This window comes from Orycteropus afer, unplaced genomic scaffold (genome assembly GCF_000298275.1).
Source record: "Orycteropus afer afer isolate SDZICR_OR568_19922 unplaced genomic scaffold, OryAfe1.0 scaffold00042, whole genome shotgun sequence".
Classification (NCBI taxonomy): domain Eukaryota; kingdom Metazoa; phylum Chordata; class Mammalia; order Tubulidentata; family Orycteropodidae; genus Orycteropus; species Orycteropus afer.
Window position 1 is genome coordinate 12,219,264 of NW_006921629.1, and position 19,362 is coordinate 12,238,625.

At 39.4% G+C, this 19,362-nt stretch overlaps 2 protein-coding genes across 2 annotated transcripts in view; one reads left to right on the forward strand and one right to left on the reverse strand.

Annotated features, from left to right (window-relative positions):
- Window positions 1-19,362, reverse strand: part of LOC103194114 (olfactory receptor 1A1-like) — an 84,102-nt gene that overhangs the window by 18,484 nt on the left and 46,256 nt on the right. The window contains exon 2 of the mRNA XM_007937468.2: window positions 13,772-13,774. Coding sequence (XP_007935659.2) covers window positions 13,772-13,774 — 3 coding nt within the window. The remainder of the gene's footprint in view (window positions 1-13,771; window positions 13,775-19,362) is intronic.
- On the forward strand, window positions 11,952-12,902 carry LOC103194112 (olfactory receptor 1P1-like). Its single transcript, XM_007937466.1, has one exon. The coding sequence runs from the start codon at window positions 11,952-11,954 to the stop codon at window positions 12,900-12,902; it is 951 nt and encodes a 316-aa protein (XP_007935657.1).

Here is a 19,362-nt window from a genome sequence, read left to right on the forward strand (position 1 = left end):
TCTCAGATTTATCATTTTCCATGAGGTCTAGCAAAATGTCTAGCAAATGGTATGTGAAAAGTAAATCATTTGTTAAATGATTAAGTCCTGAGGGTTTGAATGGTGGTTCTGGATTGAGGTGGATGGATTCACAGATTGCTCCCTTCTTAGGCATGAGTTTCGAGGGGTGACTGACAATTAGTCCTATTGACCAACAAGGGTTTCCTTCCCCCAAACATTGACTATCTCTGGATTTAGTTAACCTTGTTAGAAAGACAGCTGATCTATGGAGTCAAAAGTGGTAAATTAGGAAGATCATCACTCACAGCAACTTCACTAATAATTCTGGATTCTTCTTTCTTTCATACTAAAGGGAAGAAAATCAATCCTATACTCTGAATAGGAAAATCAGGAAGAGTGTGTGAGAGTTGTATCCTTTCACCATGCTTGGTCTCACAGTCAACACCCATGGAAGTAACAATCAAGAAATCAGATGACAGTATTGCACTGGGCAAGTCTGCTGCAAAAGACCTCTTTAAAGTGCTGAAGAGCAAAGCTGTCTCTTTGAGGACTAAGGTGCACCTAATCCAAGCCATGGTGTTTTCAATCACCTCATATGGATGTGAAAGTTGGATGATGAATAAGGAAGACTGAAGAAGAGTTGATACTTTTGAGCTATGGTGCTGGCAAAGAATGCTGAGAGTACCACAGACTGCCACAAGAACTAACAAAACTATCCTGGAAGAAATACAGCCAGAATGCTCCTTGGAAGTGAGAATGAGTAGATGTCATCTGACTTGCTTTGGTCATGTTGTCAGAAGGGACTATTCCCTGGAAAAGGATATCATGCTTGGTAAAGTGGAGGGTCAGCAAAAAAGGGGAAGGCCTTCATCAAAATGGATTGGCACAGTGGCTGCAACAGTGGACTCAGGTACAGCAAGGATTGTGAGGCTGGCACAGGACTGGGCAGTGTTTCCTTCTGTTGTATATAGGGTTGCTATGAGTCGGAGTCAACTCGATGGCATCTAACAACAACAGTGTGTGCTGCCATGAAGTTGCTCCAAGCCTCAGCTTCCAATTAAACTGCTTCTTGTGCCTGTGTTATGAATTCTTCACAGGATCCTATAAAGCATGTGAAATGATGAACTTTTCAAAAGGTAATAATTCCTACCTCTCTATGGTATTAAAATAGATGATGTTTTTTGTTCAAGGAACTCACTCGAATTGCTGTAATGATAATTGCTTATAAAAACTAGATTGTTCTAATACTCCAACCACCACTTGTCTGTCAGTTTGTCAGACTGTGAGGACTTGTGTGTTGCTATGATGCTGGAAGCTATGTCACTGGTATTTCAAATACCAGCTGGGTCACCCACGGTGGACAGGTTTCAGCAGAGCTTGCAGACTAAGATGGACTAGGAAGAAGGATGTAGAGGTCCACTTCTGAAAAAACTGGCCACTGAAAACATTGCGAATAGCAGTGAAGCAATGTCTGATAGTGCCAGAAGATAAGCCCCTCCGGTTGGAAGGCATTCAAGATTCAGCTGGGGAAGAAAGCTGCCTCTTCAAAGCAGAGTTGATCCTAATGATGTAAATGGAGAAAAGCTTTCGGGATCTTTCTATGCTGATGTGGCATGACTCAAAATGAGAAGAAACAGCTGCAAACCTCCACTTATTAGTGGATGGAATGTGGAATGTACAAAGTATGAATCTAGGAAAGTTGGAAGTTATCAAGGTGAAATGGAACACATAATGATCGATATCCTGAGCATTAGTGAGTTGACATGGACTGGTACTGCCCATTTTGGACTATCATACGGTCTACTATGCCGGGAATGACAAATTAGAAGAGGAATGGTGTGGCAGTCATCATCAAAAAGAACATTTCAAGATCTATCCCGAAGTACAGTGCTGTCTGTCAGTGATAGGATCATATCCATTTGCCTACAAGGAAGACCAGTTAATGTGAGTACTATTCAAATTTACTTACCAACCACTAAAGCCAAAGATGAAGAAATTAAAGATTTATTACCAACTTCTGCAGTCTGAAATCGATCGAACATGCAGTCAAAGTGTATTGATAATTACTGGTGATTGGAAGTAAAAGTTGGAAACAAAGAAGCATTGATAGTTGGAAAATACGGTCTTGGTGATAGGCATGATGCTGGAGATCGCATGATAGTGTTTTCCAAGAACAACAGCTTTTTCATTGCAAATACCTTTTTCCAACAACATACACAGCAACTGTACACATGGACCTCACCATATGGAATACACAGGAATCAAATCAACTACATTTATGGAAAGAAAAGATGGAGAAGCTCAATATCATCAGTCAGAACCAGGGGCCAGCTGTGGAACAGACCATCAAAGCAATTTAAGTTGAAGCTGAAAAAAATTAGCACTGCTAAGAAGCTGTCCAATTGAAGAACTTTATCTTGACTTGTTTCTGACCTTGAATTGTAAACTGTTACTTCCCTAATAAACCTCATAATAGTGTCTGTGAGTTCCATGTGGCTGTTGCAACACATTATTGAACACAACAGAGAAGTCCAGAGTGCCCTGGGATGGGCAGTTAGTATCAGAATTGATAAAAAGTTTGGAGGGTGGCCCCGCCATGTCTGACCTCTGCCTCATAGGAATATGCCTTGGGCTGCTGATGGAGATTTTCTCTCCCCATTTTGAATTTAAAGGAGGTCAGATACCACCCACATGCCCTTTTTGCAGAAGGCAATCAAATAGTTTTGCTTTTGTTTTGTAAAGGAGGAAGTGTTCAAAAGATTTATTTAATATGTTATGAATCACGTAAAGCATGTTGTCGCATCAGGAGTAGAGCCACATCTTCTTTGAATTAAATTTTCTATGTGATTAATGTTTGCTTGGTACTAAACAGCAGGCACACAGTGTTGGATAGCATCATGTCAGATATTAAGGACTAAAGAGATGTTTTCGGATGGATGGGATAAACCTCTAGTTCAGCCAAAGAGACAGGCAGTTAATAATATTTCTTGGAGCAAATCCAAATACTGCTGGACCACATTCTTTCCACTTTCCCAGAAACTAGTCCTAAGGGAACATATGGGGCATGGAACAATTACTAAGCACCAATCTCCCACAAGACACTCAGAGTGCTCAAATTGAGATTACCTAGGAAATAGGGCCTATTCTCTTATAGTTTAGGGCTGAGGGCCCTAAGGGTTATTCCAGAGGCCCTGATGTTAATGAACACAAAACCCTCATCTGCAGCCCTGCTGCGTTTGGGTGTAGGAAAGACTTGCTGCAGTTGAGGCAGACAGCCCAGCCCTCCGGGGAGGGACGGCCGCTGAGTACCCAGGCAGCTTTTTCATGTTAATTTCTATTGCAGCAGAGAACCAAAGAAGAGGCGCCAGGTGTTGCGTGGCTAGAGCAGACATAGGCAGTAGAGTAAGCATTACAGCTGGGCAGGGTTACAAGAACTGAAGCAGCCCTTGTTCCCAGCAGAAAATATGGGCCAAGCATATCCTAGATGCTACGAGGAATATAAAGGTAAATAAGGCAAGGTTCTCTGTGTCCAAAAAAATCCAATCATCTAGGAAAGAAAAGACCTAAGCATTTGACAATCAAAATATAACAAGATCTTGGCGCTTGCACTAGGTGGGAGGAAGGGCAATACAAACTCTTAAAAGTTTTTCCAACCAGAAGACAAAAGATTCCCAAGGCAGTCTATGGGAGTCACTCAGCAAAGGACACAGAAAATAGGCGACGGAAGGGAGCGGGCAAAGGAGGGTCCTGGCAGGCTGGGGCTTGGTGATTTAGAGTCAGTCCTGGTGGTGAAAGAAAGAAGTATTTCCCTTAACACAGAAAATCACAGAGTGAATCTTTTAGGGATGGCCTTGAATTTCAGACTCCAGCCATAGTGAAGAGATTAAGAAAGTTGGGCATCCTACGAAAGGGGGTCTGTGCTTTGTCTGAGAAATTCTTTGCAATGGACCAATCCATTTATTGGTTAGTTATTTACATCAAGGTGGGAATGGAGAATGTCCACCAATCTCTTTCTCTACATTAAAACTATGGTTAGTTCACTATGCCAAGTTGCAGAGTAGTACAAGGTTTTAGACTTCTGGGCAGATAAGGGCAGATGGAAAGTATAAGTGCAAGTGCAAGTGTGCGCGTAGGTCTCAGTTACCTGACTGTAAAACTGTTGGATTTTGCATTTTCCGGTGCTCCTGCCTTCATTCACTATTGAATATCTCTTTTGTGCCAGGCATTATGCTAGGCACTGGGGATCACAGTAGTGAGCAGATCACATAGGGTCCCTGACTCGTTGAAGCTTTCAGTCTGGTGATGAAGCTGGACTTAATCAAGTAAGTACCATAGATTATATTAGAGTTTAACTGAAGGTTAATTTGTGCAATATTTATCAGGCTTTAAATTCACTGGTATGCATGCTTTATGAAAATATTTTGATTATTTTTCTTTTCTTTATATAGTCTGAATAGAAAAAGAGATTGTCTACATTTTGAAGGGGCCGTGGTGGTTCACTGGTATAATTCTTGCCTTCCGTGTGAGAGATCCAGGTTTTACTCCTGGCCAATGCACTTCATATGCAGCCAACACCCATTTGTAGAGATCTATGTATGCTGTGATGCTGAATGCGCTCAGTGGAGATTCCAGACGATAATAGACTAGCAAGAAAGGCCTGGTGGTCTACCTCCAAAATTCAGCCAAAGAAAACCCTATGAATCGCAGTGGTTTGATGTGCAACCAATCATGAGGATGGAGCAAGAATGGGCAGAGTTCACTTTCGTTTTGCGTAAGGTCACCGTGAGTCTAGGTTGACTCCAAGGCATCTAAGAACAACAAATTTTAAAGGTTTGGTAGAATGTACTGTGAAGCTGGGTGATTCTGGCATTTTTAAAGGGGTAGCTCTTTGACAGATATGGTAGTCTGTATTTTTGTTGTCAGTGTTCTCACCTCCCCGACAGAGTATTATAAACTCCCATCTTTAGCCACGGATCTTCTGCGTGGTGCAAACAGTTCATGTGCTTGGCCACTAACCAAAAGGTTGGAGTGTCAAGTCCACCCAGAGGCAACTTGGAAGAAAGGTTTGGTGATCTTCTTCCAAAAGCTCAGTCATCAGAAACCCTGTGACTAGCAGTTCTACTCTGACACACACGGGGTTGCTGTGATTTGGAGTTGAATCCGCTGGCAATTCTTTATGCACTAGACAGGCTGCTAGAACAAGGGACATCCTCAGGTAGGTTTCTCAGTGTACAGGTGGGGAAACTGAGGGAGGGGCATTCCTGGCACAGGAGCCCAGTCAAGGTCCCTGTGAAGACAGGACATGTATGTCTCTCACTCTATGTCTGATTATTGGAAAGTTTCTGTCATGCCAATGCCTTCATATAATAACCCTTAGTCCCCTCTTTCTTCAAACAGTGTCCTTTGTTCTTTATTATAAGCAACGATAAAATTAATTCGTAACCTTTCTTTTCCCTTCCCCTGCCTCTTTTCCACCATCCAATAATACTATTTCATCAATAGTGTTATCTTTCTTACTTTATATTTATCCTCTTAAATAGGCTTCAGCTTCTATTATTTGACTTACTTGCTTAATATGATATTCCTTTTCTCATAACTGTTTCTAAGAGAGAATCAGAAATGTATTATACTTTCTGTTCTCTTCCTCTTTCTCCTTCCACTTATTGGTTAGTTATTTCCATATCATTGGGGTATATTTCATTCTTCTACCATTCTGTCATCTTAATCTCTACCTTCTGATCTTAGTTCTACAGTGAATGTGTATATTCAGTGCTCCTCACTAGTCTTTCTACTCAGGCTATTACAGCTCTTTCTTGATTTTCTGAAGCTTATCCTCTAGTAGACTGCCCAGGAGGAGCCATAGAACAATATCCCCTGAGTTTAATTTTCAAAACTCTTTGCTTATAGTCCTTAAGTTTATAGAACAGGTTGGCTGATGTAAAATTCTTGGCCCATGCTTTATATTTTTTAGTTTCTTGAAGGTGTTCTTTCATTATTTTTCTGGCATTGAATGTTACTGTTTTAACTGAAGCCAATCTCATTTTCTTCCCTTAGCAGTTTCTTGATTTTTATTGTTATTGTTGTTGGGTGGAGAGTTTATTTTAAGTTCTAATAATTTAACTCAGACATGCTTTGGAATTGACCATTCTGAATCAATTATCCCAATAGATAATGTACCTTTTTCCAATCTGTACATTGAGATCTTCTGTTATTAGAGGAAAGTTTGTTTAAGTTATAATTTTAAATGTGCACATCTTCTATTCCAAGGTTTCGTTTTCTACTTTGAAGACTCAACTTATATTGAATCTTCTTTGCCGATTTTTGATACCCATCTTTTTCTTTCTGATCCTTTTATTATTTCCATTTTATTTTTTGCTTTCTTTATTTCTTTATAATAATTTTTGTATTGTCTATTCTCCTTAAAACTTTGTTATTAGTGTTCATTGAAGAAATGACTTTTTTTTTTCCTTCACTTTCTTTCCAGAATTTTCTTATTTCCTAGTTCACATTTTCCTGTTGTCTGGCCATCTCTTCTCTGGGTTTTATTTTTCATTATTCCTTTTTAATATTCTTTCCTAAGTCCAATTGCTTTGCTAAATTTTGAAAATTCTCGATGATTTATTGCATTGGAACTTTTCTCCAGAGATACTTTTCCAGTGACTTCTTTTCTGACGAGAAGCTTGAATTTTCAGGACTCTTTTCTTATGATACTTCTGTGTATGTTCACCAATTTACCCATTTTTTATTGTTCATCTAAGAATGATTTGCAATTCTCTGGGCCAGAGATTAAGGTCTAGAGTTAAAATAACTCGTCCAGTTTCTCAGTTCAAAGCCTCCCTCTTCTATTGCTGGAGTTTTCTTTACTTTGTTTTCCTGTGTCAATTGTACACCTTTTCCTTACCTCCTCCAGCACTTATGTCTCCCCTGTTTTTAAGACCTAGCCACAGCAATTATCACTCAGGGCAGGGTCCTCCTTTATAAAACTAGTTGGCATCAAGTCGATTCTGACTCACGGCAGCCCTATGTGTATCAGAGTAGAACCGTGCTCTCTAGAGTTTCAGTGGCTGGTTTTCTGGAAACAGATTGCCAGATCTCCAGGCCTTTCCTTTGAGGCATCTCTGGGTAGACCAGAAAGTCCAGCTTCTCAGTTAGCACCTGAGTAGTCTGTATCACCCAGGGACTCAGATCTCTCTATAGGCATGAATATTAGCAGAGGTTTCGTAGATTTGGGCAATTTCCTGCTGTGGCTTTGACATACTGATTGGGCTGATTTGAGGTGTGTTCTTCTAATTTATATGTTTAGAGTCATGGGATAACTCTGCCCCAATTCCACTAAAAGTATACATTTTTGGACCCTTATTTCTCCTTGTCACCTTGCATGGTTTTTAGTAGAGAAATGGGGAATTGTGATCTAGGCGGGCACTACTTAGCCTCAAATGTAAATTGTTTCTCTGCATCCTTTTCTTAGTTTAGCTCCCTTTAGATCCCTTCTTTCTTGGAAGATACACACTTTTGCATCTATTTTAGAGGACACAGAGAATATCTGAAAGTTTTGTCTTCTTTTTTTTTTGACAGAATTAATTTTTAGAGCTTTTCTCTTTCTGTGAGTTGATAAGGCCATCATCACCTGTCAACATTTAATGGTTCACTCCATTAAGCTGAAAGGTATTTATGCAGGTAAAATATATAGAATATTCCTCCTCCCTCTGGTAAAGGAAAGTCAGGATGCATATAAAGTGAGTGAGAAGCTGATAAGTGTTTGCAGAATTGAATGGAATTAAATTGAATCCAACTCACTTTTGACTCTGTATTCTAAAATTCTCAACCATCTAGTAAATATTGTTGTTGTGTGTCGCTGAGTCGTCTCTGACTCATAGCAATCCCTCCTTGGGTTTCCGAGGCAGTATCACTATGGAAGTAGATTGCCCAATCTTCCTTCTGAGGAGTGGCTGGTGGGTTTGAACCACCAACCTTCTGGTTAGCAGTCAAGTGCCTTAGGCACTATGCCACACCAGAGCACACCGTCTAGTAAATATAGACAGGGAAAGAAGGAAATCTGAAAGAAAGGAAAAAAGGAAATAGAAATTTTTACTACTTTTTGTTGTTGTTATGTGCCATTTAGTTTATTTAATTTTTTAATATTCAAGATACTACTGTAGCTACTATGGGGGTAGATACAATATATAAAAGAGTTTAAGGAGCTCTGGTGGCATAGTGCCTAAGGCATTTGACTGCTAACCAGAAGGTTGGCAGTTCAAACCCACCAGCCACTTCTTGGAAGGAAGATTGGGCAATCTACTTCTGTAAAGATTTACCACCTTGGCAACCCAAAGGGGGTTGCTATGAGTCGGAGTTGACTTGATGGCAGCAAGTTTGGTTTGGGTTTTGATGGATACTTTACAAGGAGATCTTGTGGCATAGTGGTTAAAGCATTTGGCTGCTAACTAAAAGTTCATGGTTTGAATCCACCAGCTGCACCACAGGAGATCAATGAGGCAGTCTGCTTCTGTAAAGATTCTCAGGTTTAGAAATCCAGTGGAGCAGTTCTGCCCTGTCCTATAGGGTCTCTAGGAGTCAGAATCTAATTGATGGCAATGAGTTTGAGTTTTTATGGGTAATTTACCGGGATGAAAATTCAAATACTGACAGAAAAAAAAATCACATAAAAAATATGTAGACAGAAAAACATCCCATGCTCATGGATTGGAAGATTTAACATTGTGAAGATGTCTACTGCCCCAAGTGACATATAAATATAATGCAATCTCCATCCACATCCCAACAACATTCTTTAACAAAATGGAGAAACTAATCTCCAACTTCATATGGAAAAGGAAGAGGCCTCGAATAGCTAAAGCAATATTGAAGAAGAACGAAATAAGAGGCCTCACACTTTCTGATCTCAGCACTACTATACAACCACAGTAATCAAAGCAGTGTGGTACTGATACAATGACAAACACACAGAACGATGGACCAGAAGTTCTAGAAGTAACTCAGAATCCAGAACCCGGAAGTAAATACATTCATTTATGGACAGCTGATTGGAAGTCCATTCAAAGGATTGAAGTCCATTCAATGGGGAAGGGATAGTATCTTTATCAACTGGTGCTAGCAAAACTGGATATCCATTTGCAGAAAAATTAAACAGGACCCATACCTCATACCATAAAGAACCAAAAACTGACTAACTCAAAATGCTCAAAGGGACAAGCAGTAATGATGAGTCCATGAAGCATTTTATAACATAGTTGAATCTTGACAATATTATGCTGAGTGAAATAAGTCAAGGTCTGAAGGACAAATACTGCATTTTTATAAAAAGTCAAGAATACATACTCATTGCTGTCAAGTTGGTCCCAACTCATAGCGACCCCTCCTTGGGTTTCTGAGGCAGTACCTCTATGGAGGGAGCTCTGGTGGTGTAGTGCCTAAGGCATTTGACTGCTGACCAGAAGGCTGGCAGTTCAAATCCACCAGCCGGTCCTCGGAAGGAAAGTTGGGCAATCCATGTCCATAGTGATACCACCTTGGAAACCCAAAGAGGGGTCTCTATGAGTTAGATCCAACTCTACGGCAGTGAGTTTGTTTTTTTTTTTTTTTTTTTTTTGCCTCTATGGAAGTATATTGGCCAGCCTTCCTTCCAAGGAGTGGCTGGTGGATTGGAACCGCCAGCCTTCTGGTTAGCAGTCAGATGCCTTAGGCATTAGGCCACCAGAGCTCCTAAGAATATACACAGAAAGCAACATTGTTTGATGGTTATCAGAGAAGGAAGGGGGAAGGAGGGGAAATCACTTACTAGATAGCAGATGTGTGAATTCTGGTGATGGGAAAGGCAATAAACAATATGGGGAAATCAGTACAACTTGACCAAGGAAAATGAAGACACTGAAAAGTACATAAGAATAAAGACGATACAGTAAATGCTATAACATATACAATTCTGCAACATAATGAGAAGAAAAAAAAATGTGAGTCATTACATAAGTAGATATATGGAGATACATATGCTATATGGGTGTGGGAAGGCATATGGGAGTATATGTGTGTACATATATAGCTATCTTTGTGGGGATATGTACATACATGTTTGTGCTGTATATATATTCATATATACAATAAAGCACACAGAAGCACAATTATGGATACTTTCTAGACATATCCAAACACCTTGTGGGACTGACTTACTGGATCTGAAGGTTCTTGTGGGACAACTAGACCAATAGCATAACTTTATTCATTAAGATAATGTTCTGCATCTTTGTTTGGTGAGTAGCATCTGGTTCTTAAAAGCTTGCAAGCAGCCATCTAACATGCAACCAGTGATCTCTTTCTGTCTGGAGCAAAGAAGAATGAAGGAAGCAAAAGACTCAAGGAAGCAATTAGTCAGTAGGACTAATGGCCCATGTGAACCACAGCCTCTTCTAGCCTGAGACCATAAGAACTAGATGGTGCCCAGCTGCCACTACTGACCATTCTGACGAGGGACACAATAGAAGGTCCCACTTAGAATGGGAGAATAATGTAGAAACTCAAATTCATAAAAAAGATCAGACTTACTGGACTGCTAGAGACTAGAGGAACCCCCAAGACTATTACCTTAAGATATCCATTTAACTTAGAACTGAAGCCATTCCCAGAGGTCACCTTTCAGCCAAATAATAGATTAGCCTATAAAATAAACAGTAACACCTGTGAGGAATGTGATCCTTAGCACAATCAAGTATACAAGACCAGATGGGCAACATTTGCCCAAAAGCAAACATGAGAAGGCAAGTAGGCCCAGGGAAACTGGAGGGATGGAAATAGGGAAAGCAAGGTGAAAATGGGGACATTGTAAGGATAGCAACCAAAGTTACAGAACAATTTGTGTCTAAATTGTTGAATGGGAAACTGATTTGTTGTGTAAACTTTCACCTAAAACAATAACATATTTTTAAGTGTCCTTTAAGAACATTCCACTCTGCTAAGGAGAAAGTTGTGACTCCTCAACTAAATGCATGAGGTCCCTCCCACACTGGACTCTGCCTGCTTCTCTGAGCTCACTTAAAAAAGAATCTGTAGACAAAACATTATGGAATTTTGATGCCAGAACAACAGCTATTTGGGTGAAGAATCCTGAATCACTAATTTCATAAGATTTTAATATAGGGAGTTATATCTATCCGTTTAGGCTGAGATGCTCTGAGGTTGAGGACTATCATACTTATCTGCTAGGCATATAAAAAAAAAAACAGAACCAAACTCACTGTGGTTGAGTCAGATACGACTCATAGCGACCCCTCCTTGGGTTTCCGAGGCAGTATCACTACAGAAGTAGATTGCCCAACTTTCCTTCCGAGGAGTGGCTGGTGGGTTTGAACTTCCAGCCTTCTGGTTAGCAGTCAAATGCCTTAGACACTATACCACCAGAGCTCCTCCTACTAGGCAAATAGTTGATAGCTAATATCTAGAATGAATGAATGAATGAATGAAAGCATCTTGATTCCACCAAGAGTACAGAACAAGAAACTGCAGCTAAAGAAATATTAGACAGGAAGGAACATAGAGAAATCAAACAAGGACTCTATTTTAATTTTACCTCCACCTATTTATTGTATTTGTTGTTGTTGTTGTTATGTGCCATTGAGTCAGAATCGACTCATAGTGACCCCTCCTTGGGTTTCCAAAGCAGTATCACTACGGAAGTAGATTGCCCAACCTTCTTTCCGAGGAGTGGCTGATGGGTTTGAACCACCAGCCTTCTGGTTAGCAGTCAAGTGCCTTAAGTACTACATTTCAATAAAAGTTTACATTGTATACAGTAAGTGGTCAATACAAATGCATTAAAGTCATTCTTCCTTTTTTGCAGAGGTCAGAGAATGGCATATTTACCAATTATCTAAAGTAAAATATGTTTAAAGAATTTTTGTGTGTGTCACCTGAGGTCTCTTTCTCTGACCTCTGAGCACATGGCAGGAGGGAATCAGACCAGCATCTTTGAGTTCCTCCTCTGGGGACTCTCAGAGCGACCCGAGCAACAGCACATCCTCTTCCTGCTCTTCCTGTGGATGTACATAGTCACTGTGGCTGGGAACCTACTCATTGTCCTGGCCATTGGCACCAATGCTCATCTCCACACCCCCATGTACTTCTTCCTGGCCAGCTTGTCCTGTGCAGACATACTTTTCACTTCTACCACTGTGCCCAAGGCCCTGGTGAACATCCAGACCCAGAGCAGGTCCATCTCCTATGCAGGGTGCATGGTTCAACTCTACTTCTTCTTGACCTTTGGAGACATGGACATCTTTCTCCTCACTACAATGGCCTATGACCGCTACGTGGCCATCTGTCACCCTCTCCACTACAGGATGATCATGAATCCCCGGCACTGCACCCTTATGGTGACTGCCTGCTGGACCCTTACCAATCTTGTTGCCATGACCCACACCTTTCTCATATTCCGACTTTCCTTCTGCTCTAAGAAGGTCATTCCCGACTTCTTCTGTGATCTGGGACCCCTGATGAAGGTGTCTTGCTCTGATACACACATCAATGAACTTGTGCTCCTCTTCTTGGGAGGAGCAGTCATTTTAATCCCCTTTATGCTCATTCTGGTCTCCTACATCCACATTGTTTCAGCCATCCTCAGAGTTCCCTCTGTCCAGGGAAGGCACAAAGCCTTCTCCACCTGTGGTTCCCACATTGCTGTTGTTGCCCTGTTCTTTGGGATGGTGATCAGGGCTTATCTGTGTCCTTCATCCTCTTCCTCCAATTCAGTAGTGGAGGACACAGCAGCTGCTGTCATGTACACAGTGGTCACTCCCCTGCTGAACCCCTTCATTTACAGCCTGCGGAACAAGGACATGAAGGGTGCACTGGGAAGACTTCTCAGGGGCAAAGTCTCCTTTTCAGGCCAGTGACTTCTGGAGAAAACTGCAGGTATCCTCCATGTGCTCCAATGAGAGACTTCACAGAAATTTCTACCCCACCTGTTCTATCACCACCTGCTCCCTGACTCCCTATTATGAGTTTGAATTGTTGAGGAAAACGAAATTTTTCATTGTGCTTTAAATATAATCTATTAGACTTGCTTATTTATTTTACTTATAAAATAACTTTTCACAAAGAGGAGAGTCTTCTGCTATGCTCATAATTTCAACAGTCTGTACAGACTTTTATGCTAGTTTATAAAGACTAGATCAATGAGATAATAGAAAGTGAGCTAATGATGAAAATATTAGTAAATAAGCCCAGTATTGTATGATAAAGAGTTTACAACTTTTCTCCCCTATAAAAACAGAACATTATACAACTGCTTATTGCCTGATGATGATGATTCCAATTTTTTCTTTGCAGCTGTTAAAACAAGCCTACCAAAAATACAGAAAATGGTCTATGTTGGTAGATTAACACCTTTAATACGTGTGCTAAGGTGGGAACGAGGAAGATTACTTTGCCACTTTGATTTCCCTGAGATAGAACTCCAGCTCCTTGCCCCCCTAGCACATTGCCATCTGCTTGGCCACACTGGCTTGACCACAAAGCAACATATGCAAGAAGCTTGCCCTGCTGGAACTGCTCCTCCAAAACACTGCTGATTTTTACATTCTTTTTCTTTTCATCATTTTTTTTTTCCTGAATTTTCCTTGATAACTTTTTGTTTAAAATCTCTTCCTCCTCAGGAGTCAGTTTGGCTCCTCCTTTGTGGCCCAGGGGCAATGTGAAACGGAACTCCTTTGAGTATAGTGTTCCCTCGTGAGCACAATGCTGTTCTTCACCAGGTGCTGACCAGCTCGTTGTTGGACAATCATACAGATTGCAGACAACATCAGTATCTTTGTCTTGTGGGTACAATGTTCAAAGCCCCAGGAGAAGTTCTCCATGCCCAGCTGAGAGAGAGCCTGGTACTTCCTATTGCCTTCTCTCATGGGAACTGTGCATATGCAGAGGGAGTCAGTCTGAGTGTTGGCAGTCAGGTATCCCAGCTTGTACTTCTGTTTCTTGTGACAGGACTTTCTTTTGCCCATGGTCTTGCATCACCTGTGCCAGTTGCCCCAGGAGATACCCTTCACTCGGCACTGGCTAGAAAGAACATCTATGTTCTTTTTAGGAAATTCAACTTATCAGCAAAATACAATGAAAGAATGCAATAAATATAAGTTAAGTTTTAGGGTAACTATTCTCAAACCTTCTCTTTTAAGTCATGGCTAATTGTGAATGCTGACTTTTACATTTGCAATAGAGAAATCTTGTGTCCTCTAGACTCAACCAAGATAGAGTAAAAGAGAGTTGGGGATTATGACTTTTATTTCTACAGTGTAAAATTCGCAGTTCTTATTACTACCAAGAGTCAGTGGCTAATCATTGTTTAGATTAAAACCATGGGACAAACCCATCAATGAACTTCATGGGTAAAAAGTTCTGTATTGATGTCCAGAAGTTCCAGATCCTAACCTAAATTATTCTACTTAATTTTTATACATTTTTTTTTCTTTTCTTTGAAATGAGAATTTTGATATTTTTCCTGGCTACTAGGCTGAGATTTCATAGAGAAAATAATTATGAAAACACCTAAGATTAGCCTCTTAGTTGCTGAAAAAAAATGGTGGACATCAATAGGCTTTTAGCTTCCTCCCTCAGATCAGCTCTGGAAATACTACAGAAGTAAGAGATAAGCATCAATTTAAGGAACTACCGTAACAAGTTTGAGAAGCCCTGGGAAGAGTAAAGGGTTTTTCTGTGATAGTGGGGAAGGAGAAGGGAATAGACAAAATTGCTGTGGAGAAATGTCTTAGCAGGAGTGGTAGGATAGCTTACAGGCAAATTTTTAAGTTCTACTCAAGTTTTTCACTTACACTCTTTTTGAATAGTGATTGCTACAGAATGTAGCAGCAGTAGACCGTGTTATCCAGTGTTGATGGGTACATTATTTACTATATTGATTTGGCTATTATAATAAACTCCAAATAATTATAGGTTTAAAAAGCTGGATCCTTTTTCTTTCTCAGGAGCAGGTCTGGGTAATTAGTTTAGCCACACCATCAAGGATACAGGCTATTTCTCTCTTGACTTCCTGTCAACCTCTAAGAATGGCTTCCATATCATGGCCTAAGATAGCAATTATGCTTCTGCCAGCAGGAATTAATTTCAGTCGATAGGAAGAGGGAAAGGGTCAAATGCAGGACACAATTCTTCACATTAAGGGAAAAATCTGGAAAAGTACACACCTCTTCTATTCATATTCCCTTGGCCAGAACTTGATTGCTTAGCCATACCTGACACCAAATGAACTGAGGAAATGTATTCTTTATGTCTAAGGCATTTGACTCCTAACCAGAAGGCTGGTGGTTCAAGTCCACTAACCACTTCTTGGAAGGAAGACTGCACAATCTACTTCCATAGAGATGCTGCCTCAGAAACCCAAGGAGGGTTATAGTAGTATTTCCTCATGGTTATAGACACAAAAATTCTCATCACAAGAATATCAAATAAAATCCAGAAACATATAAACAGGCTGATCAAGTAGGATTTATCCTGCAAATATAAGGCACATTCAATATTTTTAAAAAGACAATTACTATAATTCATCATACTAACAGATTCAAGAAGGAAAACCATGTATCAGTAGATACAGAAAAAGAAATTGACAGAATTCATTATCCATTCATGAAAATAATTCTCAGCATACTAGGCATGGAAGTTAACTTATTAAACCTAATGAAGAACATCTGAAAAAAAAAAAAAACCCTACAATTAATATTATATTTATACTTAAGATTAGGAACAAGGCAAGGACAGCTTCTTTCATCACTTCTATCTGACATCATACTGGGAGTCCTAACCAATGCAAGGCAAGAAAAAGAAAATTGTCTCTATTGGCAGATAACATTATTGTGTATGTAGAAAATCACAAGGAAACCAAAAAGCAATAGATACTGAGATAATGATTAAAATGCTCATACTTTATTTGGTAGGTGCAAAATTTGTTTAGAAGGATGAGGAAAAAAGAGAAGTAAGGCAAGGAAAACTGTGGAGCAAGGAAATGTATGATATATTCAGTATTGGATTACCCAATAAATCTTACTTATTAATCTGTAGTGAACAATTTCACATATTTTCACCACATCAAGGATTCTGCTTCTAGGTATGGTTGACATCTGTTTCTCTTAACCCCACAGCACCGTCCTATGAATCACAGGTTTTTTAAAATTAAAATCCCTGAAAATGACAGAGTACCCAGTAAGCAAGGTAAGCATAGCCTTACTTTTGCTTACTTATTTCGCTACAGATTAATAAGTAGGCACAAGTAAACCTGTGCTTTCCTTGCTTATTGGATAATGGATTCCTGGATACATTGATGTACTTGTTGCTTCACAACAAATTTCAAAGAAAAGTATGTGATATGTGATCATGGCACAGAAGATTAATTCTATCGATCTTTCAAGGAGAAGAATCCACCTCAGATTAATCCACAGAAGGAGAGGGAATTTTTTCCATCCATGTCCCTCCTATGTCTTATTTCCCATTGGATATTTTGCACATGATGTTAACTCTCTGGACATTTTGGTCAGGTCATCTGGCCCCTCTGTATCTGTCAAGAAAGTCTGACCCTATTCTGTGTGTGTGGCATTTCACCCAACTCTGCAGTGGAGGTCATCCTCAGCCATGGGTATAGCATTTCAGTAACTGGAATATAGAAATTAAGTTTTAGTTAGTGTTCAAGCAGGAAAACAGAAACCGCTATAGGTAGTTCAATAGAAAGAGATCTAATATGGTGAAATACATGCATACAAAATCACTGGAAGGGTTAGAAGAGCAAAATCCATGGAAGCTACACATCAGTATTCAGATTTACTACCTCACCTGTGATTAAGAGAGTCACAAAATGCTACTGCCACTCAACTGTAAGAAAACTACAGAAAGACAATCAGTAGATACCAAAACAAGATATGGAGATGTTAGATTTATCTGACAAATATTGTTAAATAGCAATTTTCATGAGCTATTATGAATACACATAAAACAAATAAAAAATCTGAGCAAAGGAAGCTATAAAATTCATATTAAATAAGTCACACACTCCACACCCACTGGGCAAGTGGCACCACCCATTCTAGCACCATTGGAGTGGCAACAGATAGTGGCCAACACCTGCCCAGTCTGTCTTCAGCTGTTGTACACAACCAGTGATTGAAGACCTGCGCCTAAACTCCCAACTACTACCAAATTCACACGGAGATGTGAATGCCCCAGTTCTGACAAACTAATGATCAAAATAGCATAGCAGCTTCATTGCCTGGAAATATTAAGAAAAAACAAAACAAAAAACTTAGGATGAAGCAAACTAGCAATCAACAAATTAATACAATAACACATCAGTGTATCTGAGACAAAAGACAATGTCAAAATAGGACAAGATGGCTTAAGCAAGTCATCAAAATACAGGGCCAGAAAATCTTCCAGAGTAAGAAAATCAGAAAAGAGAGCTACCTGATGAGGGATCAAAATAATTGTACTTAGAACCCTTCAACTGATTAAGAAAGAGATTGAGGAAAAAACAAAAAACAAAACAAACAAACAAAACCTGAGGAAACCATAGACAAAAATCAAGGAAACACAGAAACACAGACAAAATTCTAGAAGAATTCAGGAAAACAATACAAGAACATATTGACAAAATAAATGGAAAATTAGAAACTGTACAAAAGCAGCAAATAGAAATCTAGAAGATTAATACAAAAATTTCAGAAATAGAGAACACACTGGAAAGGCAAAGGAGTAGAATTAAATAAATGGAAGACAATATTAGTGAAATTGCTGACAAGTCTCTTCAAACTTCTGTTAGAGGAACAACCAACAACAACAACTACAAAAGAACAGGAAAAGAAGGCCTAATAATTATGTGAGACAACATCAAGAGAAATAACTTACATGGGCTCAGAATTCTAGATCAGGGAGAGATAAAAAAAAACAGAGAAAATTGTCAAAGATTTGTTGAAAGAAAATTTCTCTAATATCATGAAAGATGAGAAGGCATGCATTCAAGAAACACAGTGAACCCCCTGTGGGATAGCCTCCATAAGATAATCACCAAGACATATAATCAAACTTTCCAAAACCAAAGACAAAGAAAGAATCCCAAAAGCAGCTTGGGAAAAGTGGAAAGTTACCTACAAAGGAGAACTAATAAGACTAAGCTCTGATTTCTTGACAGAAACCATGCAGGCAAGAAGGCAAGGCAATGACACATATAAGACTCTGGGAAAAAAAAAAAAAAAAAAATCCAACCAAGAATTGTATATCCAGCAAAATTATCCCTCAACTGTGATGGCAAACTTAGGACATTTCCAGATAAACAGAAATTAAGGGAAGTTGTAAAAACCAGACCAACCTTAGAAGAAATGCTAAAGGAAGTCCTTCAGACAAAGAGCAAATGACTTGAGATTAAGACACATGACAACATCACCTGGAAGTCAACCCAGATTAGATGTATCAAAAATAAAATAAATCTACAACACTGAATATGGGACCCAGAGAAGTCCATTTTTAAACAATGACAACCACAATGCAAAAAGAGAAATGATGGTGTAGTTACAGAACTTCCACATGGAGAGGAAGTCAAGATGATATCAAGATAGAATGGACTGTTTTGAACTTGGGAAGATAATAATGAATCACAGAGGAACCTCAAAGAAAATTACTAAACCTTCTCACCAAAATAAAAAAGGAGAAAAATCAAACATTCAACAAACACTAGGGAAACAGAAAAGAAGGAAATGATAAGAAAATTCATAAGCAAAATGAATTCAGCACAAAAATATATGGAACAAGAAACCATCAGCAACACACACACACACACACACACACACACACCCCTAGCAAAATGAAAATAAATACCAGTAAATCCATACCTATGGATAATGATACAGAATGTAAATGGATTGGATGCATAAGCCAAAAGACAGAGAGTAGCAGAATGGATAAAAAAAAAAAACATGACCCATCAATATGCTGTCTACAAGACACACTTTAGACACAAAGACAAAAATGAGCTAAAAATCAAAGGATGGAAAAACATATACCAAGCCAGTGACAACTAAAAAAGAGCAGGAATGGCGATATTAATTTCTAATGATATTGACTTTAAGGCAAAAAACAGAAAAGAGATAAGAGGGATATTACATAATGATTAAAGGGTCAATCCAAGGCAAGGAAATAACCATAATAAATAGCTATGCAACCAATGAAAGAGTCACAAAGTATATAAATCAAATTTTAACAGTAGGAGCTCTGGTAGCATAGTGGCTAAGACACTTGCCTGCTAACCAGACGGCTGGCGGTTCAAACCCACCAGCCACTCCTCGGAAGGAAGGTTGGGCA